This window comes from Melopsittacus undulatus, chromosome 2 (genome assembly GCF_012275295.1).
Source record: "Melopsittacus undulatus isolate bMelUnd1 chromosome 2, bMelUnd1.mat.Z, whole genome shotgun sequence".
In the NCBI taxonomy this organism is placed as follows: Eukaryota; Metazoa; Chordata; class Aves; order Psittaciformes; family Psittaculidae; genus Melopsittacus; species Melopsittacus undulatus.
The window spans coordinates 89,269,638-89,290,381 of NC_047528.1; the positions used below are offsets into that span (position 1 = coordinate 89,269,638).

The window sequence follows — 20,744 nt, forward strand, 5'->3', positions numbered from 1 at the left end:
GATCTTCTCTGACAAAAGCTGACATCCTGTTTTCGTAGTATCTGCATCTCTGAAGTTTTGTTTCAGGGTAGTTAAAAAATCAAAAGTTATCTTCATGCATTTCCCATCCACTCCAGCAGAACAAAACTAGTAGTCCAAAGGCAAACACCACAGGGTGGACTGACAGGTCTGAGACAGAATCTTCTAACCTTGCACTTTAAATAGTCTTCTGAAAACCAGGAAATCTACCTGCTACTGCAGCAGGGGGGAGGTGAGCAAGGGATGTCCTGAAACATGTAAGAAGTTAGTCTGTACGGCACATTCTATCCTTTGGGGCTTGGTTTTCATGTGTGTGTCGTTCCCCCCCCCCCCCCCCCCCCCCCCTTCCCTATTCTACATAGCTCCTGCTTTGGTCTTTTCAGGCAAAGGCGATGAACCAGCCAACTGTTCAAGGTCAAACCCATCAGGACATCACACCCTGAGGCTGGGCTTGGGGCAGCTCAGGGTGACAGTAGGGTGACCTGTCCTTTCCATTGGTACCAGGTCCCACAGGAGCCTTTGCATACCTGTACTGTCTGATCCCCAGTGTTTCTGGAATGGCCAGAGCAGGTGAAATGGTTGGAGACAATTTTGTCGGGCTTGGGCTGTCGTCATTGCAGGTACCACAGCTCCCTGGGAAGGACAGGACACCTCACCCCATAGGCTGAAAGGCTCACCTGAACTGCTGATCTGCTTTCTTTTTTATACTTTTTGTTATGTCCCCCTGTGTTGCCCATTTCCAGGGAAGGCTGCAGAAAGGGTGGCATAAGAGATGATGAAGTCTTGATGTCATGGCCTGAATGTGAACAGTTAACAGGATCATGATGTGGCAGCTTTTCCTTTGGAAGTGCCAGTTTCCATTATGCACAGCAAAGAGACTGAAGAGCTTCTCTCATTGCAACTGTATTTTTGCATGGAAAACCTTCATTTCTTCCCTGTTCTCTCAGGAACCTAGTTTCACCTAAATTATCATGGCCTTTTTGCTTCATCTGTCATCCTCCTTCTTCCTTCCACCCTCCCTTCTGTCATCAATTTGTCTTCTTAGAAAGAAAACCTGAAACCAACAAACAGCTAAATTTTTACTTATTTTGAGCATTTTATGAAGCTGAGCATACATTTTCATTTTCTAAATCCCAGAGTACAAATGAGTTGATACTTCAGAAGCATGAGATACTGCTTGCAAGGTGCTTCCAAAATGTTTTGCAGTATTTAATTATATATATTATACCATAAGTTATTCAGGACTGTCATGGTTTAAATCCAGCTGGTAACTAAGTACCATGCAGCCATTCGTTCACCCTCCCCAGGTGGAACGGGGAGGACAATCTAAAGCATGTAAAAAGTTGAGATAAGAATAGATTAATAACTAAAGTACAATATAATACTACTACTAATAATAATAATGATAAGGGAAATTACAAGGGGAGAGAATATAAGACTACAAGAGGAAAGGGAAAAAACCCTCAACAAATAACCACAAGTAACATGCAATACAATTGCTCTGGCTTTGTGTGCTGCTGAGATAAAGCACCTGGAGCTTCAGCCCTGTGCCACCCACAGCTATCGTCAGACTCCTCAGCTGCACAAGCCTTGATAAAAGATGAGCATGTGCTCATCAGCTGTGGTGATGCTTCTTTGCTGAGGGGTTACAGAAAGGTTTGCAAACACTACAATATTAACTGACCTTCTTAGGCTAATTAAAAAGCATGCTGAATTTTTATCTTCTTTCCATAGCCATGCCATCCAGGGCTACCGGATACCTGTCACCAGGTTGAATTACACAGGCTGCTGCCATAATGCCATATGCAACAGATGACTGAACAGGCAGCCACAGCGTCTCCCTGAAAACCTTTCCAGAGCAGATTGGCTTAGCAACCTCAGAATTTCCTTGTGGTTTCTTTTGATAATGAAGAAAGAAAACAGTTTTGCTTTTAGCTATGACTTCTCAGGAAGAGGTGAGTGAAGCTTTGGGAGCATGTGGTAACATCTAAATAAACAACACACCAGTGTCTAGATTTCATGTGGTATACTTCACAATGCTGTTTTGTTTTCTGATGGACAACCTATGCACCAGTTACAAGGCTTTTTTTAATATATACATATATTTAAAATCATACACAGCAAGCTGTCCTTTTCTCTGCTTTAAAGCCAGAAGCCTCTATATAAAGTTTAATTTACGTTCATTGAAACGTACATGAAATTTAGCAAATGAAAGAGTATAAAACTTATTGTACTTGTTTGCTGAAAGGTGAAATAATATTCCAGGTGACTTAAAGTGCTGCAGATAAAATATGTATTTTTTGCCTGAAATGTAGCATTGTGAGCATTTTCTGGAACTGACTCTGCAAACACACTGCTTTTACAGCTTACCAGTTCCACTGTTCTTAACAAACCTGGACCTATTTCACACCACCGTGAGTTCAAAAATCTGATTTCTTTTGCAAGTGACAGCATGCATAACCAGAGTCTGAAATTAACATTGCAAATCTATTTACCCTGAATTCTAGCATAGCTTGGTTCAATTGTTTTTCACTGTGTGGAAAGCGATCAAAGATTTTCTGGAGTAAAATTTAGTGGGCCCCTGCACTAAGATCCTGTCAGGTGATGTGTAGCTGTTATATGCTTTTTAGTCTCTGTTGTTTCCTATTGACAGTAGAGAGCAGGGGGTGGATTCACACTTCCAGATTTTAAAAGCAGCTACTTGGACAAATTTTAACAAAAATCAACTTCAATAGTTTGCTGTTCAATTAATTGTAAAAGCTCCTCTCATGAACATTAAGTACGCAACTCACTTGACTCTGTCCAGCTCTGGAGTCCTCAGCACAGGAAAAAATATGAACCTTTTGAAGTGGGTCCAAAAGAGAACCACAGAAATTATCACAGGGCTGGAGCACCCCTCCTATGAAGACAGGCTGAGAGAGTTTGGGTTGTTCAGCCTGGAGAAGAGAAGGTTCCAGGGTGATCTTTTAGCAGCCTTCCAGTACCTATAGGGGCTTATAAGAAAGATGAAGACAAACTTTTTAGTAGGGCCTGTTGCAATAGGACAAGGGGTAATGGCTTCAGGTTGAAAGAGGGTACATTTAGACTGGACATAAGGAAGAAATCTTTTACAATGAAGGTGGTTAAACACTGGAACAGGTTGCCCAGGGAGGTGGTAGGTGCCCCATTCCTGGAGACATTCAAGGCCAGGCTGGATGTCCCTTCTCATTGCAGGGGGGTTGGACTAGATGACCTTTGAAGGTCCTTTGCAATTAAACCATTCTATGATTCAATGTGATTATCTTCTCTTTTTTCTTTTTGTTTTTTTTTTTAATCCAGTTGAGTCAGGTACAAGAGACAAACCCCACTACTGGAAGTCTTGAAGTCATCTCTATTACAGAAGATGAACCACCAGTCCCGGAAATAGAATTTTCCTTCAAAAGATTTTTCTGCATACCACAAGCAAAAGTGGACCCCACTGCAGATGGATGTGGTAGGGATACTGCACAGCTTTTTGACCTTTGTAATCTAATGCCTAATGTAGGTTTTAGCCTTGCAGAACTATGCTTGCCCACTAAGTCAGAGAAAGAAATCACTTAGAGGAAGAAGAAACACAACATCATTCTCCAGCTGTGAGGTTTGCCAGCATATTAAGAGGCAATGACATCTTGTGTCAGTTGCATACACAAGCATTTTCCACAGCCAGGGTATTCGCACACGTCAACCACATTGCCCACACTTTTCAGACACATTTTGGAATAGCTTATGTGAAATTTTACTAACCTGGAAATTGGTCCATTAAAAACCCTGAATATACAGTACAGCAGCCTTGGAGGAATGGCATGCATGTTTGCTACTTCCCATAGGTTTCATGGCAAAAATAACCATTGATCTTAACAGAGGTGGGATGAACATGAAGGATGAAGATAGAGCAATTCAATTTTCTAGTTCATTAGCTACCTAATGAACAGCTGACTAAGCTTCCAGCATACCAGACACCAACTCCATTGCCAAAACCACTTACTCAGCTGAAGCTGAGAGAGTTTGTGTAGGTTGGAATTTACTTGTGAGTTTATAAGCAATGGGAGAAACATCTCATTTTTGACTGATTTTAAGTGTCTGCCAATCTCAGGAGGAAAGCTTTAAGAATGAGGGGGTGATGAGCTGCATGGATTAAAATTGAAGACAAGGTTCTGCCAGCTTCTGTTTGTGCCCATGATGAGCTGTGTATGCTATTATCCCATAGTTTGCTGTTTGTGTATCAGAATACATTTGGAACAAGTGAACTGTTCATTAATTTCAGTGGACTTTGTTGTCTTCCAGGTTGACAATACGACTAAGGTGAGGTCAGCTATAGAGGTGGTTGGTGAGCATGACTGGTTCAGATCATCAAATGTATTCTGCAATTATTACTTATGTATATTTTAACTTTAGTTGCATTGGTTCCCTTGAAACCCCAAAACTCAGTCTTGAGCCATTGCTCAGTTGTCTCCTTGTCTTTATAGCAAAACTTCAAACAGATCATGTTTTCCCACATTTGTAAAGATCAGTTTGGGGGTCTAATTTTTTGCAAATTTAGATTTCTAACAGTTAACCTTGCTTCCAATTCCAAAAGGACTGATGACTGTCCTCCTTCTTGTCCTGGAAACCTACTTAGTCCTTTCTTTTTCTAATATCCTTGCTCCTGTTCGAATCTTTAGGCTCCCCTTCCTAGTTTCTCTGCCTCTGCTACCCCAACTCTGGAGGAAGGTATTGAGCATTAGACTTTGCTCCCCAGTGCATAAGGCAGAACTATGTGGTCTCCATCCTCATCCCAAATTTCCTTTGTCCTGGACACTCAGCTGTCCCATTGTTCAGAGAAGCATCCAGCTGGGGCTATAGCTGGAGGGAGCACTGCGGGCACAGGCTTGGTACCAGCAAGATTCAGGAGGCATCACAGGCAGGAACAGTCATAAGGAAGAGTCTCAAACTAGTCTTCGCTGGAAGGATTCCACTGAAAGGATTCCACTGGAAGGATTTTAGTCCACTTGAGCTTTCTGTAGTCTTCAGAGAGTATACCTGTACTTTCCACACAGGCTTGTTTTCACAGAAAAAAACAGGTCCAAATTTCATTTTTCAGTGTGATGTAGCCCATAAAAATTAATTTAGAGCTTATATGCTTGATTGCATTTAGAACAGGCCAGCTACTCTGTAAGAGCACGATTCAAACCCCTCTTAAGGCAAATGCTGAAGAGGTGTCTGAGAGCACCAGTCAGCCCCAAAACACTTGGAGCCTTCTCAGCCCCTGAGCTGGGGGGTCCAAACCACTCTGGGTCAGGTCAACTCATGAAGTATATGAAGGAGGTACTACTGCCATCTAGTTTAATGTTAGATAAATCTTTTTCATTGCAAACTCAATCTTTTCATTGTAAACTCAATCTGGTTTAACTTCACAGAAGATGTTCTCTTTGTTTGGTTTCTAGGAGATATCGAGCCACCTTCAATGTGCCATGTTTTTATGTCCCTGAAGTACTTTCCATATATCTGTGGTTTATTCCTTGCAGTAATCCTAGCAGTTGCCATTGGCCTGGGTGGTGAGTATAATTAGTTATTCATTAAGTTCTCGCTTAACCTTTCAAATGCTTAATTTTTCATGAGCCTTTTACTTAGAATGGAATTAAACTGCTACTGTGGCTTGTTTGCTGAAGTAAAAATCTTGATGGTGTGACAGCTTTAAATTTTGTTTACATGTAAGGATAAAATAGATCTAGCACTCATGAGAGGGTTGATGCAATATTTACAGCACAGGGGAACCCACAGCTCCAGGAAACCTTTCTCTAGTAAAACTTCACTGATTCTTTTTGGGTAGTAAGCTATGGGGGAGGCTTCAGGTAGCACACACCATATTCTTGTCCTGTAATTCACATCTCTAAGTTTCTTTTCAAGGAGTCAAAAAAAACTTTACCCTTTCACAAGCAACTTTTACAAAGGGAAAGAAAATACAGAATGAGTTTAGTTGCGATTGGGAAGTGTGACCTACTCACATCTAGGTGCTAAATACATTGATGCTAGAGCATCACGCCGTAAGCTTGTGGGAGGCTGAGGCAGCTCCTCAGGAAGGAAGTGCACTGGCTGTATTTTGCAAAGGTCTCCTTGCTTTGCTGCTGAGAGGCTGAGGCCTCAGAAACTTGCCCTGGAGTGAAACATAAACTGAGTAGAGAGATCTGGGAAGCAGTCAGCACAGATAGCAAGGCTGACTCATCCTACAAGTCATCATTAATGGATGAATTTAACAGTACCATGTAGCCACCTGAAGGTTGTATTTCAAAAGTTCCTAGAGTACGAGAGTTATCTTTTCATTAGCAAGACAGAAATCTGTCCAGATAATGGAATTCATAAGTGTTAGATTAATATCCAAGTGTATTTTCATCACCTTGTTTTCTTTCATTCTTGTTAGTCCAGTACAACTGCATTGGGAAGTTTCGCTGCAGATCATCCTTTAAGTGTATCCAGAAATCAGCCAGGTGCAATGGTGTCTTCAACTGTAAAGAAGGGGAGGATGAGTACAGATGTGGTAACTTAAATTTGGTTATAAATCCCTCCTACCTCCTCCTGTAGCATCTGGCACATTATCAAGAAATTCATGTTGTAAAGAGTTTGGGTGAGACAAGAAAGATAGAGACTGATGGACTATCTAAATCACCACTTCAGAGGAACAATCTCTCTGAGGTATTGATTTACACTTTTTAAGAAATCAAACTGCTCTTAAGATGTGATGATTGCTGAATATTGCTACTGCCATTTTGGGTATGTTTCTCCATTAGAAATCCAGATGTTTCTCAACTGTTAGCATTTTCTCTACCTGCAAGGTGTACCATCACTGCACTGTGGTGTGTATATACAGTACTCTGTACTCACTGGCACACAGCTGCACTTTGTAGTTTTGAAGATTGCAAAAGCCAGTAATAATCTTAGGGAATGTGGGAACAGGAGCGATCAGCACTGCCTTTTATGCATTGAGTATTACAGAGTTTGCTGCTTCATATGCATATGTATGGGCCCATGTCTAAGTTTCTCTCTGTCATGAGCTCCGAACCTGTGCATCTCTCCCCAGTCTTTATATGCTTATCAGCCTAGACACACCAGCCCCATTTCAGGAGAAGGAAGCAGATAGGAAACTCCACAGGATTCCGGGGGTGGCTTGGAGCGAGTGCATCCACCTCTCTGACAGTGTTGTGCAGCACAGGATGTACCAACCACCTGTCACCATTTATCCTGATCATAGGTTTCCTTGATGCCAAGGCATGTGTAGCTCCAAATCACTGCAATCAGCAAGACTTGCTTAGGCTCACTGGAGGGCAATGCAGTCTTCTCTATCTGTATTAGAGCTAGCATCCCCCATCCATTGACATGAGCATAGGCTTTTTATTCCTGGCTGCTGCAGCTCAGCATATCTTGGTTCCTTCCTTAAAGAGAACCAAACCTGTCAAAGGATCCAAGCGGTGAAAAACACAAGCAGTAAAAATTCAGTGAGCTAAGAAATGTGGATGCCACAGTAGTATATTGACACTGTTTTGTACCCAGTGGTTCTTCTTCAAAGCTCACTCAGGCTTTTCTTTTCCACAATCTCAAAGTCAGGTTGAGTGGCAAAAAAGCAGTGCTGCAAGTGTTCACTTCCGGATCCTGGAGAACAGTCTGCTCTGATGACTGGAAAGCAGAGTATGGAAACACTACCTGCAAACACCTGGGTTTCTCAAGGTAGGAACATAAAATGGAAGAAACTTTATTTGGCATTTTGAACAAACTTTGGGGTTTTCAGTCTTTCTAACCAAACCTCGTGTTAGTCTGTGCTTTAAAAGAAAAAGGATTTACCAATCCACCTTTAAATGATATGGTTGAGGAGATTTGGAATTATGTGAATACTTGTGCACTGCAAATACCATTTCTTACTACTATAAATCTGGGATGATGGCTAAATATAATGGCTTGCTTAAATCTTCTGTATGGGATGCAAGTGTCTGAATCCTACTTGTCTCTCTAGTAGCTTACAGCCTGTCATGGAGGCACTAAAAACATATGAGCATTCTCCATTTCTTTTACTTTCTCTGCAAAGTAGAAAATAGGAAAGTAGGAAATAGGGATTATGATAGGAAAAATGTATTTACAATTTATGCCATGACCTCTGTTAGGAATTAAGGTCCACCTCACAACTGGAGAAGAGCCTGACGAGGCAGTTCTTACCAGATTGATCCCATTCCTGAAAAAGCACTATGTCTTTATCTGACTTTCACACAATTGAGAAAGAGTTTGAAGCTGTGACTTGCAGTGATGCTGTTATTTCTTCTAATGGTGCCATTCTGGTTTTTGCACACTTCAGTCAGCAGCATAAAGGTTCTTTGAATAAATTCTTGTTGCCCTTAGGATAAAATACATCTCAATTGTTCAACAAAAAAAAGGATAAGAAAACTAACAAATTATATCCTTCCTGCTGCAAAACTTAACTCTAGAAAAAGGAGCCAAGGATCTTGCCAGTGCTTCAGGAAATGTGCTAACCACTTACAATGAAGATTTTGTTGCAATATTAGAATTAAAATTTACTTTTTCAGCCAGTTAAATGCCTCTCAGCATGTTGTGACTTCCACACATGGTTGCGGCCAAAATACGTGCACGTTATAAAAAACGTTTCTTGGGGGGGATGCAATTACTTTATCAAGTGTCCAAGTCTGATTATTGTGGTTGCAACACTGGTTTTTCATTAGCAGAACCCCTGAATTATTTAAGCAGATTACTGAAATGCTGCCTGAGGAAGCTGTGCTTATGGTTTATTTGCAGTTACGTGAGTTCAGGTTACCTGCCCGTGGCTGCCATTGAAAAACAGTTTCAAAGACATTTCGTATCCCTCAGTGACTGGTTATCAGCTGATCAAGCTACATCCCTGCACAATGCAACAAACCTCAGGTATGCCTCAGCTTGTTCACCCTGACAGAAAGGGAGCATTCGATAGAAGCAGAATTATCAACAGTTTGAGATTGTTGCCAGTTTTTTCAGGCAAGTGGTAAATGGTTGGTAGTGTTATCCATCATAGACCAAGGTTCAGTAGCAGTCTTACTGGAATACAAATTTGGAGCCTGATCCAAGGCCCATCAAAATCAGCAAAGGCTTTAAACTGAGCTATTTGAAAAGCCTACTTGTCCTGTGATTCCTTTTTTGCAAATGGATAGACACCAAACACGCTTTTTTTCCATTGTGAAGCAGTTTGTTTCAGTTTACAGATCCCTAGATATTTCCCAGTGGGCTCATGAACCCGTTATGGCCCATTTCTTCCTCCTGACAATTGCTTTTCTTAGTTACCTTTCACTGAGAAGCAAGCTATGGATCCAAGGAGTCTACAGATCACACATTGAAAATTGCTGATGGGCCTCCCCTTGCAGAAGAGCAAGACACTCTTCAGTGGGGCAGCATATGGTCTGCAGGCTCCCAATGGTGTCTAAGCTCCTAAGCATTTCAGCTAAATGCCCTAAGTAGACTGGATGAGTACATGACTTTGTACCTCTTTCAATATGAGTTACTTATATTTATGTGCACATAGCTGTAAAGGAAGATGTCGCGATATTGAAAACACGCCCAGTATTTGTGAATTGGAACTAATACTACACTGTCTTCTCATCTTAGAGAGGAATGCACTTCTGGCAATGTGATCATCTTAAAATGTTTGGGTAAGAATCAGGAAACAAAATATGAAACTGTCCTTCTTCATCTACCGCATAGCAAGAGTTGGGAAGAGCTGTGTACCCAGGGTAAACTATACCATCAGCTTATCACACCAAAGAAAAATTGTATTTCTTTTATAAAATTTAAACGAACTTCAGAAAATGAGAATAGGCTGAGAGAGCAGATTAGGAGCATCAGGTTTGGAGCAGGAGTGTTTTGGTGAGAATCACAGTAGAAAGTAGATGTTTAAGACCGTGATTTGAGTGCATGGACTAATGCTGTAATTCCAATTCTTTGCCATCTCATCAGGAAAAGGGAAATTTTGTTTTAATATTTGAACTTTCATCCCACATCTCTCCATGTCAGCTAGTTTTTGGATTGGGATATGAAAAGTAAAAAAAAAACCAGCAGCAAAATAATTGTCAGGGGAGAGGACATGCTTCAACTTGCCTGTCTGGAGGCCTTGGACCCTAGGACCCTGTGCATTTAAAGAGAGCAGAACCATAAGGTTACAGCTCAGCTGAGGACTGCATCTACCTGGGAGGAGTGAGCTTCACAGCCCCATAGGGGCTGCCAAGCACGATCCTGCAGGGATTGGAGGGAGGAGGAGAAACCTCTTGAGCAGCTACAGCTCAAGGTGTAGGCCATGGGGATGGGGGTGGTCCTGCTGCAGAGACCTCCCAGCCTCAGCGAAGCTGAGAGCAGAAAGGCTGAAGATGACAAAAACCATGCCAGTGTTTCCTCCATGGACCCCAAACCTTTGCTTTCTGGCAGCATGTGGGACACGGGCCAGCTACAGGCCACGGATCGTGGGGGGCAACGCGTCCTCCCCCCAGCAGTGGCCCTGGCAGGTCAGCCTGCAGTTCCATGGGCAGCACCTCTGCGGAGGGTCCGTCATCACCCCGCGCTGGATCATCACAGCTGCCCACTGTGTCTACGAGTAAGTCCTTAAACTGTCTTGTTCAGGGTGTCTCACTGATCCCACCTGCAGCATGTCTGTGTGGGGTGCCACTGCAGAGGAGGGCTAATGCACTGTGCTTTTTCTAAGAAACAAACTGCAGAAGAGACTGGGTTATCCTTATTTCATGGGCTTGCTCCATTACGTTTAAAACACCTCTCCCCCTTCTTGTGTAAGTCCCTACTGAAAAAAAGACTCTCCCCAGGAAGTGGGCTCAATCAGGGGACCCACTTTTCAGATGTTATGGGCACTCCTGGCTTCCTGGGAAATCAGCTTAAAACAACACTGAAGAGCTAGATTTTAGGTATCCTGATCTGCGGTTTCTGTATATTGCGTCTGAGTTAACAGGTACAAGAATTCTTACTTGGTTGCTCAAATACCTTGGAGCTTTAAGATAAATTACACAATCCTTTTCAAGTTCACAGGATCAATCAGTGGTAGTTAGTAAGTTGTACTGTGCTTAGTGCCCTTTACCACATAGTCACTGCTTATTTTTATGCCATTCATGTAGTCTTTGAGTTGTAAATAGATGCTAAACTGTAATTTAGACTCCTCTTCTTTGTTTAATTATAAACATAGTCTTCTCTTTTATAATGGGTTGTCTGGTTTTGCAGCCATATTTGTTGCTGGTAGTGCAGGAGCACTCTTCTCACTCCTACAAACTCCAGGCAACTTTCACATTATTTCACTTGATTAATATACAGGTTAGCAATTACAGTGGACCGTCACTATTTGTCTGTAGAGTTTAATGTGGTTCGCAAGTTTGGAGGGCAATTAGACAACCTGAAGTCTTTCTTGAAGGTTTTTCACTCTCTCCTACTTCTTTGTTTCAGCCTGTACTTGCCGAAGTCATGGAGTGTGCAGGTTGGTTTTGTGACTCAGCAAGACACCCAGGTTCACCCGTATTCAGTGGAAAAAATTATATACCATCGAAATTATAAACCCAAGACAATGAGAAATGATATAGCATTGATGAAACTGGCAGCACCACTTGCTCTCAATGGTAACTCCTCCCCTTAGCTTTTTAATCTTTCTAGCTAAAAAATGAAGGCTCTTTCCCAGCACAGACAGGAAAATTTCTGTTAGTGCCCTATGCCAGACCCAGAACCACCTCTACAAGCAATGGTGGATGTGCTGTGTGGATGTAACCAGTTTGCTGCTGTGACAGCAAGGCAGTGATCCCTGTTCAGACTACACTGGCAGAGATCCCTCAGAAATCATCTCAATATCCAGGCATAGAGAGCAACAACACTGTCACAGCACTCTGCAAGTTGTTCCCAGTCTGTTCTGGTATTGGCTTACTGAAGGCATTTAATAATAGGCAAACATTAACTTTATTCTTTCTAAATATTTTTCCTATCTAAAATAAACACCCCACCTCATTTTACTTGGAGGTCACTGAGATTTTTGTCCTTTCTGTGAGTATGTGGAGATCCAGCAGCTTCCAAAGCTGAAAGTTAAGCTTAAATTTCAAAGAGAAGAAAAGGCAATTCAAATATAATGATGCTTTTAAATTAAAACTACTTTTGTTTCCTCAGCAGGATGTTACCTACAGCTGACACAGCTAGTGAATTGAAATAATGTGTATGAATTGAAATGACCACCTGCCAATACCTTCTAATCACTGAGCTCTCTGCAAAGGGAGCTGGCTCTCTCTGACACATACAGACTGTCAGTTCCTACATCAATTCTCTTGAATACTTTAGACTTCCACCTTGAATGAAAATTAAGCTTGAGTTTGTTCTGCTTTATATCTCAGCTAGTGCTGTTTTCTTTTGGGGAGAAGTTTGGGAGTCTGTCAAGAACAGCTATAGCACTGCACCTGAGTGAGATACCTGCTATGCCCTGTGGGGACTGGGGGCAGGCCAAGGGTCCTGGAGGCTCCACAGTGGGTGCTTGGTATCTTGAGCTGGGATCATTGCACGGTGCAGAGCTGTATCACTAGGAATTACCCAGTAATACCTTGTATCTTCCCTCCCTTTGCACGGTGCCAGCTCACCTTACATGTCAGTTTGTTCCTGCAAGCATCAAACGATGCTTATATTGCACTGCATTGCATACCCCAGGGCATAAGCCAACTGGTGGGAAGCAAAAAAGATGTTTTGTTGCCCTTTCAGAAGAGAGCAGAGATGTGCACATGTGGCTCTTTTTGTGCCACTGCGCAAAAGCTGTTAGAAGGCACCCTGCAGTTGTGCCGTGGTTAGCTAAAGCCACTTCTCTACCCAGACAGTGTGCTGTGGGGTCTCTTATCTACCCGTCAGCTGCACACATGGTGCATTTCTTGTTTGCTCATTCTTCAATTTATTGATGTACCAACACTTCCATTTGTTGCTTCATACTTGAAACTAATTAGGCCTGGGGTAGGTATTGATTCAAACCTATGAAACTGGCTGTAAGACAAAAGACCTGCAGAACTGCCAAGCTGTTTATGTGGGGAGTGGGTGATGCTCCTAAAAAGTTCACGGCATGCCAAATCTTTTGCCAGTCTTCACTGCATGCCAAAAGTTTTACTGAGTCACAATATTATGCTAAATTTTAAAAGCATTTTTCTCTTTTTATTTTTTTAAACCAGGTCACATAGAGCCAATTTGTCTGCCTAACTTTGGTGAACAGTTCCCAGAAGGGAAAATGTGCTGGGTATCAGGATGGGGAGCAACTGTGGAAGGAGGTATTTTAAATGACCTGCTGTTGATCACACTACACCTCACATACAGTAAATACAGGACTTGGTTGTTGAATATTAAATTTTCTGGAGTATTTGGGAAGGGGAACAAGACTTATTCCTAAATTTTATGCTTACCCTAATACGTAAAAGTGCTCTACAAGCCCTTATCATGAGGAATGGATGGGTACACTCTGTGGGAAGGTTGAAAATGGTATGAGGACAGTATCAATGTACTCAGCCACAGTCAAATACGTGGTGTCCTTTATAACTTCAAGCATAGAAAGCACAGGTTGAAAGCAAGAATCGACCATCCATTTTCTCAGAGACAGCATGTATGCATTTTCAGGCTGGTTGGATGATGTGGAAATTAGATCTGTGAATAGGGAATTCTTTTTTTTTTCTCTTACCATTACTCACAGGTCATATTAATCAATAATCTATAGTGAATCACTTCCATGTGAAAATGCTTGAATTCTCAGGTAACTGGGTTTTATCATTCTTCATTTGTCTCAATTGACGTGTTCCCATGGTTCAGAGAACAAGAACAGTATGTTACCTAACCTACTGGTAAAAGTGAAAGGTGGGGAAAAAATGAAAGCAAGGTTTACCACATAAAAGTCAGCTATAAACGGACAACGGACATTGTGCAAATACTTCCATTTACAGAAATTATCCGTTTAGACTCAGAAGAAAATAAATATTTATAAAATAAATCAGATATTTGCAGATGATTTACTAACAGAACAGGTGATAAATTTGAAATTAATTTTGGCACTGGTATAGAAGACTGTGTCCAGTCAACTTTTAAGTTCATTACTGTCATTGATTCTCTAGTTTGAAGTAAAAGACATATAAGGTACAGCTTTGTATTACATATTGTGACAATCCACATCTCTACAGAGTCACTAGTTACTGGATTTTGTATGTGATGAGATACCCAGTTGCCTTTATTTGTTTGGTGTCATTTAAACCACATTTCTTTCACCCTGGCTTGCCAGTTCTTCACATACTAAAACACTTTCTGTGTGTAATTAGAGATTAGTTTCTGCAGTAGAGAGTTTTTGGTTTTGTGGTTTTTTTTTTCCTTTTCTAACAGGTGATACATCTGACACCATGAATTATGCAGGTGTTCCTCTGATTTCTAATGCAATTTGCAACCACAGGGATGTCTATGGAGGGATCATAACTCCTTCAATGCTTTGTGCTGGCTTCCTAAAGGGAGGGGTAGACACGTGCCAGGTATGGAAGTTTCCAAATTGCAAGTGAGCTCATTAACATCAGCAATGGAAAAACATGACTGATAAGTTATCAGAAGGCACTCCCAGGCTTTTCTTGGACAAACATTTGATTTTGTGCCATTTACTCTGTTTACCGTGAATATCAATCAGTGAATGTACATGCATTCACACGCTACAATTCCCATCTTATGCTTCTTTTGTGGCCCGTATCTGCTACTTCTGAAGCGAAATCTACTTAAGACATTTTTTAATTTCTTGCATGTGGTACAGTGTGGTGCCATCCTTTCCTTGCCCAGGCTGTGGCCTCTGCACTGCACTGAATTGTACTGCACTGCACTGTGAGCAGCTCCGGAGACCTGCAAGGTGTAGAAACCCCATGGTTAAAAGCAGCCAAAGCGTACATCAATAAAGAAACATGAGGTTTTGGAAAGAGTAGAGTGAGGCAGGGGAAGGAAGAAAGGGAGAGGTGTCTGAATAACTCCGAGGACTGCTAATGACTCCGGAAGAGAGCGTTTATAGTGCTGATGAATCAGAGCATCCTTCACAACACAGTGTGGTGATGCTTCAGAATCACTGTCAGAGTCATGACAGTGCCCACCTTGTGCCAGGTCTCATCCCCATACACACTAATGTGGACTCACCTAGCTAGTCATGCATGAAGTACAAGAACTAGGAAGGAACTCGTGTTTCTAGGTATGCTCAGTCCCAATTTCACAGGGAACAAGACAAAGAGAAGACATGAGGTGCGTAGATATTCATTTGTGCCCCTGTTTGCACTCCCCCCCCCAACATGTCACTATGCCTATGGGAGCTGCCCAAAGGCAGCACACAGCACATGGCTCCAAGCAACAAAACAAACCATCCTCACCAAAGGGAAAGATTTGTTCCAACTTCCCTTGTTTTTCATTGTTGTGCTGACGCTGATGCTCATAGGGAAACTGCCCCAGCAAAATAAATTGGTAGTTTTCAGTACATAGATGTGAGTCCACTGAGTTCAATCTGCTTAGCAAAGTGCCTGGAAAGGGACAGAAAAGCACTGTGTAAGACTGCAGGCAGGAGCAGGCAGGGAAGGAGGAGGGGTACAAGCTTGTTGCAACCCTGAGCTCAGCCAAGCTCAACAGCTAGGAGCTCTTTGAGAGAAGCAGCTGTGAGAGAACAAGACCATGGTGTGAAGACTGCAGGTAAGCAGTGTCCTGATGCAGGACAGGCATGCTCCACAGCACCTAAATGTTGTTTAACAGCAGGCTTCAACATTGCTTCTCTTGTACTGTGCTGCTAATTAGGGAAAGAAAGGTATGATCTAATACACATCTCTAAGAAGTCTCCAACTTCTACCATTACATATGCTTTTCACAATACCCAGAACAGAGCAGATACAGAAGACTTTGAATTACTAGACTATGCCTCTCCCCCTACCCCCCAAATAGATCTTCCACTTCATTTCTGAGGCACTAACATTTGTTCTAATTCTTTGTCCTCCAGGGAGATAGTGGGGGCCCTTTAGCATGTGAAGATAGGAGTATCTGGAAGTTGGTGGGTACCACAAGCTTTGGAGTGGGCTGTGCAGAAAAGAACAAGCCGGGTGTCTACAGCCGAACCACCTCTTTCCTGGACTGGATACATGAACAGATGGAGGTGTAGTTTTGCCCTGTCTCTCTCTCTCTCTGCTTGCTGCTTTGCTCTGCCACATAGTTTAGGTTGTATTTGTCACAGCTGAGTTGTGTTGTATGGACACATGTATCCTGTGTGCATATGTGGGGATTGCAGCAGGTCCACATGCAGGGCAGGGAGAGCAAGATGCAGGGAGCCCTGGGCAGCGTTGTAGAGGAGAGAAGAGCATGTATCAATAGGGGTGGGAGTGACTGGAGAGGGGGCCTGGAGGCACAGAGTGGGGTGGTGCAAGGGACTTTACCTGAAAGCTGTGAGGCAGCTACACAAAAGCCTGGGAGTTGAAGCTGAGGAGGCCAAAGGAACTGGGGAAGTGTTGGCTGGAAGAGCAGGATTAAGGAAATAGGAGGAAACTGCAGCCACCTTCACCTGACCCAAGGGTGACCCACTCTCCAGAGACCAGGCTCCTTGCTGTCAGCATCCCTCCAGTGCTGCCAGAGAGATGCTGGGTTGAATCAGTTGAACAGAAGAGTTGTGCTTCAGGAAGAATCCCAAGCAGGGATCTGTTGCCTAAGCAGAGGCATCTAGAGCTGTTTAGGCTGTTCTGCCTGACTCACAGTTATCCCTACAGAATGGAAAGGATCTGCAGCTAGCCCTGGGTTTTATCTACCATCCTTAAGGGGATGTCCCATATAGCCTGCTAATGAGCCTTCCAACTAAAAGGAAACAGAATATACCCCTTCAAAGCTTCAAAGCCTACCCCCTCCCTCTGTGTATGAGACCCATGTGTGCAGTATCTACCACTATTACTAATATATTCCTCCATCCCCTGAAAACATATTTCTTTATGACCCTTATGTTACTGTCTTAGCACAGGCTGCAAACCGATGAACTAAAGTGGTGGGAGAAGCTGCTGGCATTTGTTTGGGTTAACAGTGTACACAGTAGGAACTGGACCACATCACACCTCTTGTGGTGGTGGTGATGATGCGTTTTCCTGACACTCTTCTGCTGGTAGTCCTGGCTCCAGGAGCCCTGCAGTTCCTTTGGTGACCCTAGCACAGCAGGGGAAAAATATTCATTCCCTTTCAGAGTTCAACAGGCAGCAACACAAGTGTTTGAATAGATGTATAATTGCTTTTGCTTCACAGAGAGAAGAGCTGCAGACCTGAGGAGAGCGGTGGTGCTTCTGAACAGTCACAGCCCACAGAAGGACTCACCACACTCTTCTGGACATCTGTGTCAAACTTTGTACCTTCCCAGACTACTTTGTACCATTTCTTTTTGGTACTGGTAGCTGTACTTAATGAAAACTGCTGCACATTCATCCTCTTTTGGATAGAAGAGGCAGTTGGATGCTGGATGCTGGGCATGCGCATTTACTGTCAGCTATGAATTTCACACATAGAAAAAGCTCTAAGATTGATAACCCAGGATGCTTTATCCCAATAAAGTCTTTCAGGAGCAATGAGTTAAAAGACTAGACCAACTTCAGATCAGGTTGTTAGCTGTTATTTAATACTTACCTTCCAAGAACCAGATGGCAAGAAGACTTCTTTCCTGGAAGTACTCATATATAAAGTCCACAGTGTTGCACAGGGTGCAGTAGCTTTCTCTGAAGCCATAAAGCAAGCAGGAAGTAGCAGTTGGGAAGCATTTGGCAAGTATGCTCAACTCTTTTTAGAAAAATTCTCTGGATTCTAATCTTTTATCATGTGGCTGTGAACTAAGTCCCTAAAAATGAGGGAGTTGAGAGATGTATTCTTGCAGTAAATAACTCTGGAATGAGCAACACACAGGCTATAACTTTACTGAAAAATCCTGAGATTACTGAAAGTCTGAAAGGGAAGAGAAGCTTCTTTACCGCCTTTCAATAGGCTAAAGAGCCAAAATCATTGCTGTATCTATGATGCACGATGCAGTGCAATAGCCACTGAATACTCCCAAGCTTGTAGTACAGCTCACCAAGGCACTCATGCTCAGTCACCTTCCATGTTTTCCTTCTCTTTCTCTGCAGACAGGACAATATAGATCCCTCACTCTTTATACCTGTTAGCAACATCAGTACACTATGCAGACGAACTGATGTCAGCCAGGCAAAGGACAAAATATCTGAAGTGCTGCTGTGGTTTCCTGTTTGACAAGCTGTTTTAATGTAACAGCCTCATGCTGTTAGGTTGGAAAACACCCGATCGCTTTGCACTTGCTCTTTGTAAAAATCCTGGGTGGAAGCTGTCAATTTTAAAATTGATTGTCTGGGTCTAGGTGGGCTGAATAATGGCTAGTATAGTTAGAGCTTTTCAATATCAGCCAAAATGGATCTTATCATCTTATCAAGTGTGCTAATCTGCTTGAAATGTGGTTTTGGGTGCAGTCTGTGTGCGCTTCTAAATCAGTATCCGCATCACCACTGTCATCCACTACTGCTGCAAGAAAGTGCTGGCAGAACTGGAACTGCATTTTCACTGCAATGTGTTGGATCAAAATTGAGAGAGAACAGCAAACCCGCACGAACTGTCAACCTCCATGTTGTTCTAAGGGTACAGACTTTGATCTCAGAGGACAATTCCTCAATACTTTTCACCATGGCTAAAGAAACTGCAGTACAATGGAAACAGCACTTACAAACCTGGCACGTTGTTGAAAAGAAGAGGGAAGCAGTATTGCAAAGCTGATACAAAAACTGGAATGAAATTGGAAATTTGACAGAACCGTGATGGAATTAAAGTAATATTGAACCCTTGTGTAACTAGGAAGTTTTCAGGAGAGCTTTAATGTTCACTGGTTGTTTTCATAACATTTTCATAGCCCCAGCAGGGCTTGTGTCTTAGAATTATCAGCAGTCTGGAGATGAGGGCACTGCTGTCTGAGCTCATGGAGTTGGTATTTCATGTTTCTGAAAGGACCCCTGAAAATTCCATTTGGACTCCTTTTATTTCCATGAGAAGACTGTATAATGAGTACCCATTGTGGTCTTTACATTAAAGAGAAATCCAATGTAAAATGTAGAAAGGTAGTGAATTCTTCTCAACAAGAAGCCACACTGACCCCCAGATCAATGACAGACACTTATGAGTACACCTAGCTCAGGTTATCAAACCTTTTCCTTATCTCTTTTGGCTTTTCTCCTCTTTATTCAACCAAAATAATTGGCTACACTACATGTGCATGACGGGCCTGCCAAACCAGGTAGGGCTGAAGGCAGCTCTAGTTTAACTAATCCTGATTAGGAGATTTATGATAAACACCTTGGAAATATTTAAGATCTTTCTATTAGAAGGGTATATTTCTGCTACACTATTAAAGAGGCTGCTGAAACAGCTTCTAGCTTGTGAACTCAGGTCTCTGGTTAAAATGGTTGCTTTATCATACGATTATGTTACAGCCATAGTGTCCCTTAGAAATACAACCTGCTTTTATGCACAGCTTGTGGAGAAAACTTGCATCAACGTGTACTAGACTCTCAGAAAATGTACCCAACCTTACAAGAAATGTCCAGCATGTGAAGAAAAATTCCTTTGCTGTTCATCACCTGTTCCTGTATTCATGATACTATAGTGTGGAAATTGAGACAAAGCTGGTAAGTTTGGATAAACCAGATGTGACTTTTATTCAATGTGCAGTTTTCCCAGATGCTCTGAAAAAGCATCACATGGATCAAATCTTCTGTGGCCAACTCAAAACTCATATTTTTTCACTTGAGGGGTACTAATAAGATGGCAATTTCTGAAGATACAGAGATACAACTAAAACCAAACACCTAAGTTTGGTGTCTGAGAAAGCTGAAACATTTCCTGGGAGGTGACATGCTTTTAACATGCTAATACATAGCGCACCAGGAAGCAATCAGTGCACAGAGGTGGTGATGCCTCACAGCTCTGCTCGTAGGGGCTGCCTCACTGACAAGATTCATATAACTCTGTGAATGGAAATTCAAGAACTGTACATTAAACTTTAAAAAATGGATCTGGTTAGTCCATTTTTTCTTTTTTTTTACTGGCTTCAGCATCAAAACAAGGCAGGTTGGAATCTTATAATCTAAGTGTTGCGCCATAAATCTTGCTGTAGTTTGTTCCCTGAAAGCTACACACTCTCCAGTACCTCTGGGAGACTAGTACCATTTTAAGATGTGCAGATGAAATCTCTTTTCTTCAACAAATAGCCCTGTGAGAAGCAGTATCACTCGTGGGAAGCTGGAGCCTGAGATTACATCAAGCACAGTAAGAAGTCAGCTTACTTGAGCTGTTTAAGGGACAAGGAAAGGTATGAGGAAGTGTTTCTTATCAGAACTGAAAGAGTATGCTCAATCATTGCCTTTAATCTCTGTTTTTATGTGTTTTTACATTAGCAGAGGCTTCTGAGTTTGTTTTGTTGCTTTTGTCACATGTTCTTGCTGTAAAATACAGCAGATTGTGTCCCCACCATTGACACTGGTTGGATGGGTAGGATTTTGAGCAGTTTGCTTCAAGATTTGGCAGGGGAGAGGTAAAAATGCAGCCTTCTGGATGGCACAAAACAGCTAGACCAATTTTTTTCTGATTAAAAGAAAACTGATTCCTTAACTGATTTGTTTTGCTGAAGACCACTT

The 20,744-nt window shown here is 42.2% G+C and overlaps 1 protein-coding gene across 1 annotated transcript; it reads left to right on the forward strand.

Moving 5' to 3' along the window:
* Nucleotides 1-1,955: 1,955 nt before the first annotated feature.
* TMPRSS3 (transmembrane serine protease 3) lies at nucleotides 1,956-17,328 on the forward strand. The gene is made up of 13 exons (XM_005151697.2): nucleotides 1,956-1,973; nucleotides 3,346-3,490; nucleotides 5,460-5,570; nucleotides 6,434-6,550; nucleotides 7,611-7,734; nucleotides 8,809-8,934; nucleotides 9,649-9,692; nucleotides 10,462-10,627; nucleotides 11,479-11,648; nucleotides 13,218-13,313; nucleotides 14,407-14,549; nucleotides 16,031-16,183; nucleotides 17,308-17,328. The coding sequence occupies exons 1-13, from the start codon at nucleotides 1,956-1,958 to the stop codon at nucleotides 17,326-17,328; spliced, it is 1,434 nt and encodes a 477-aa protein (XP_005151754.2).
* The last annotated feature ends 3,416 nt before the right edge of the window (nucleotides 17,329-20,744 follow it).

Coding starts and splice junctions, on each gene's coding strand:
- TMPRSS3 (XM_005151697.2), top strand. Junction 10,628..11,478: donor GCTGCCCACTGTGTCTACGA/GTAAGTCCTTAA, acceptor TCTTTGTTTCAG/CCTGTACTTGCCGAAGTCAT. Junction 13,314..14,406: donor GGGAGCAACTGTGGAAGGAG/GTATTTTAAATG, acceptor CTTTTCTAACAG/GTGATACATCTGACACCATG.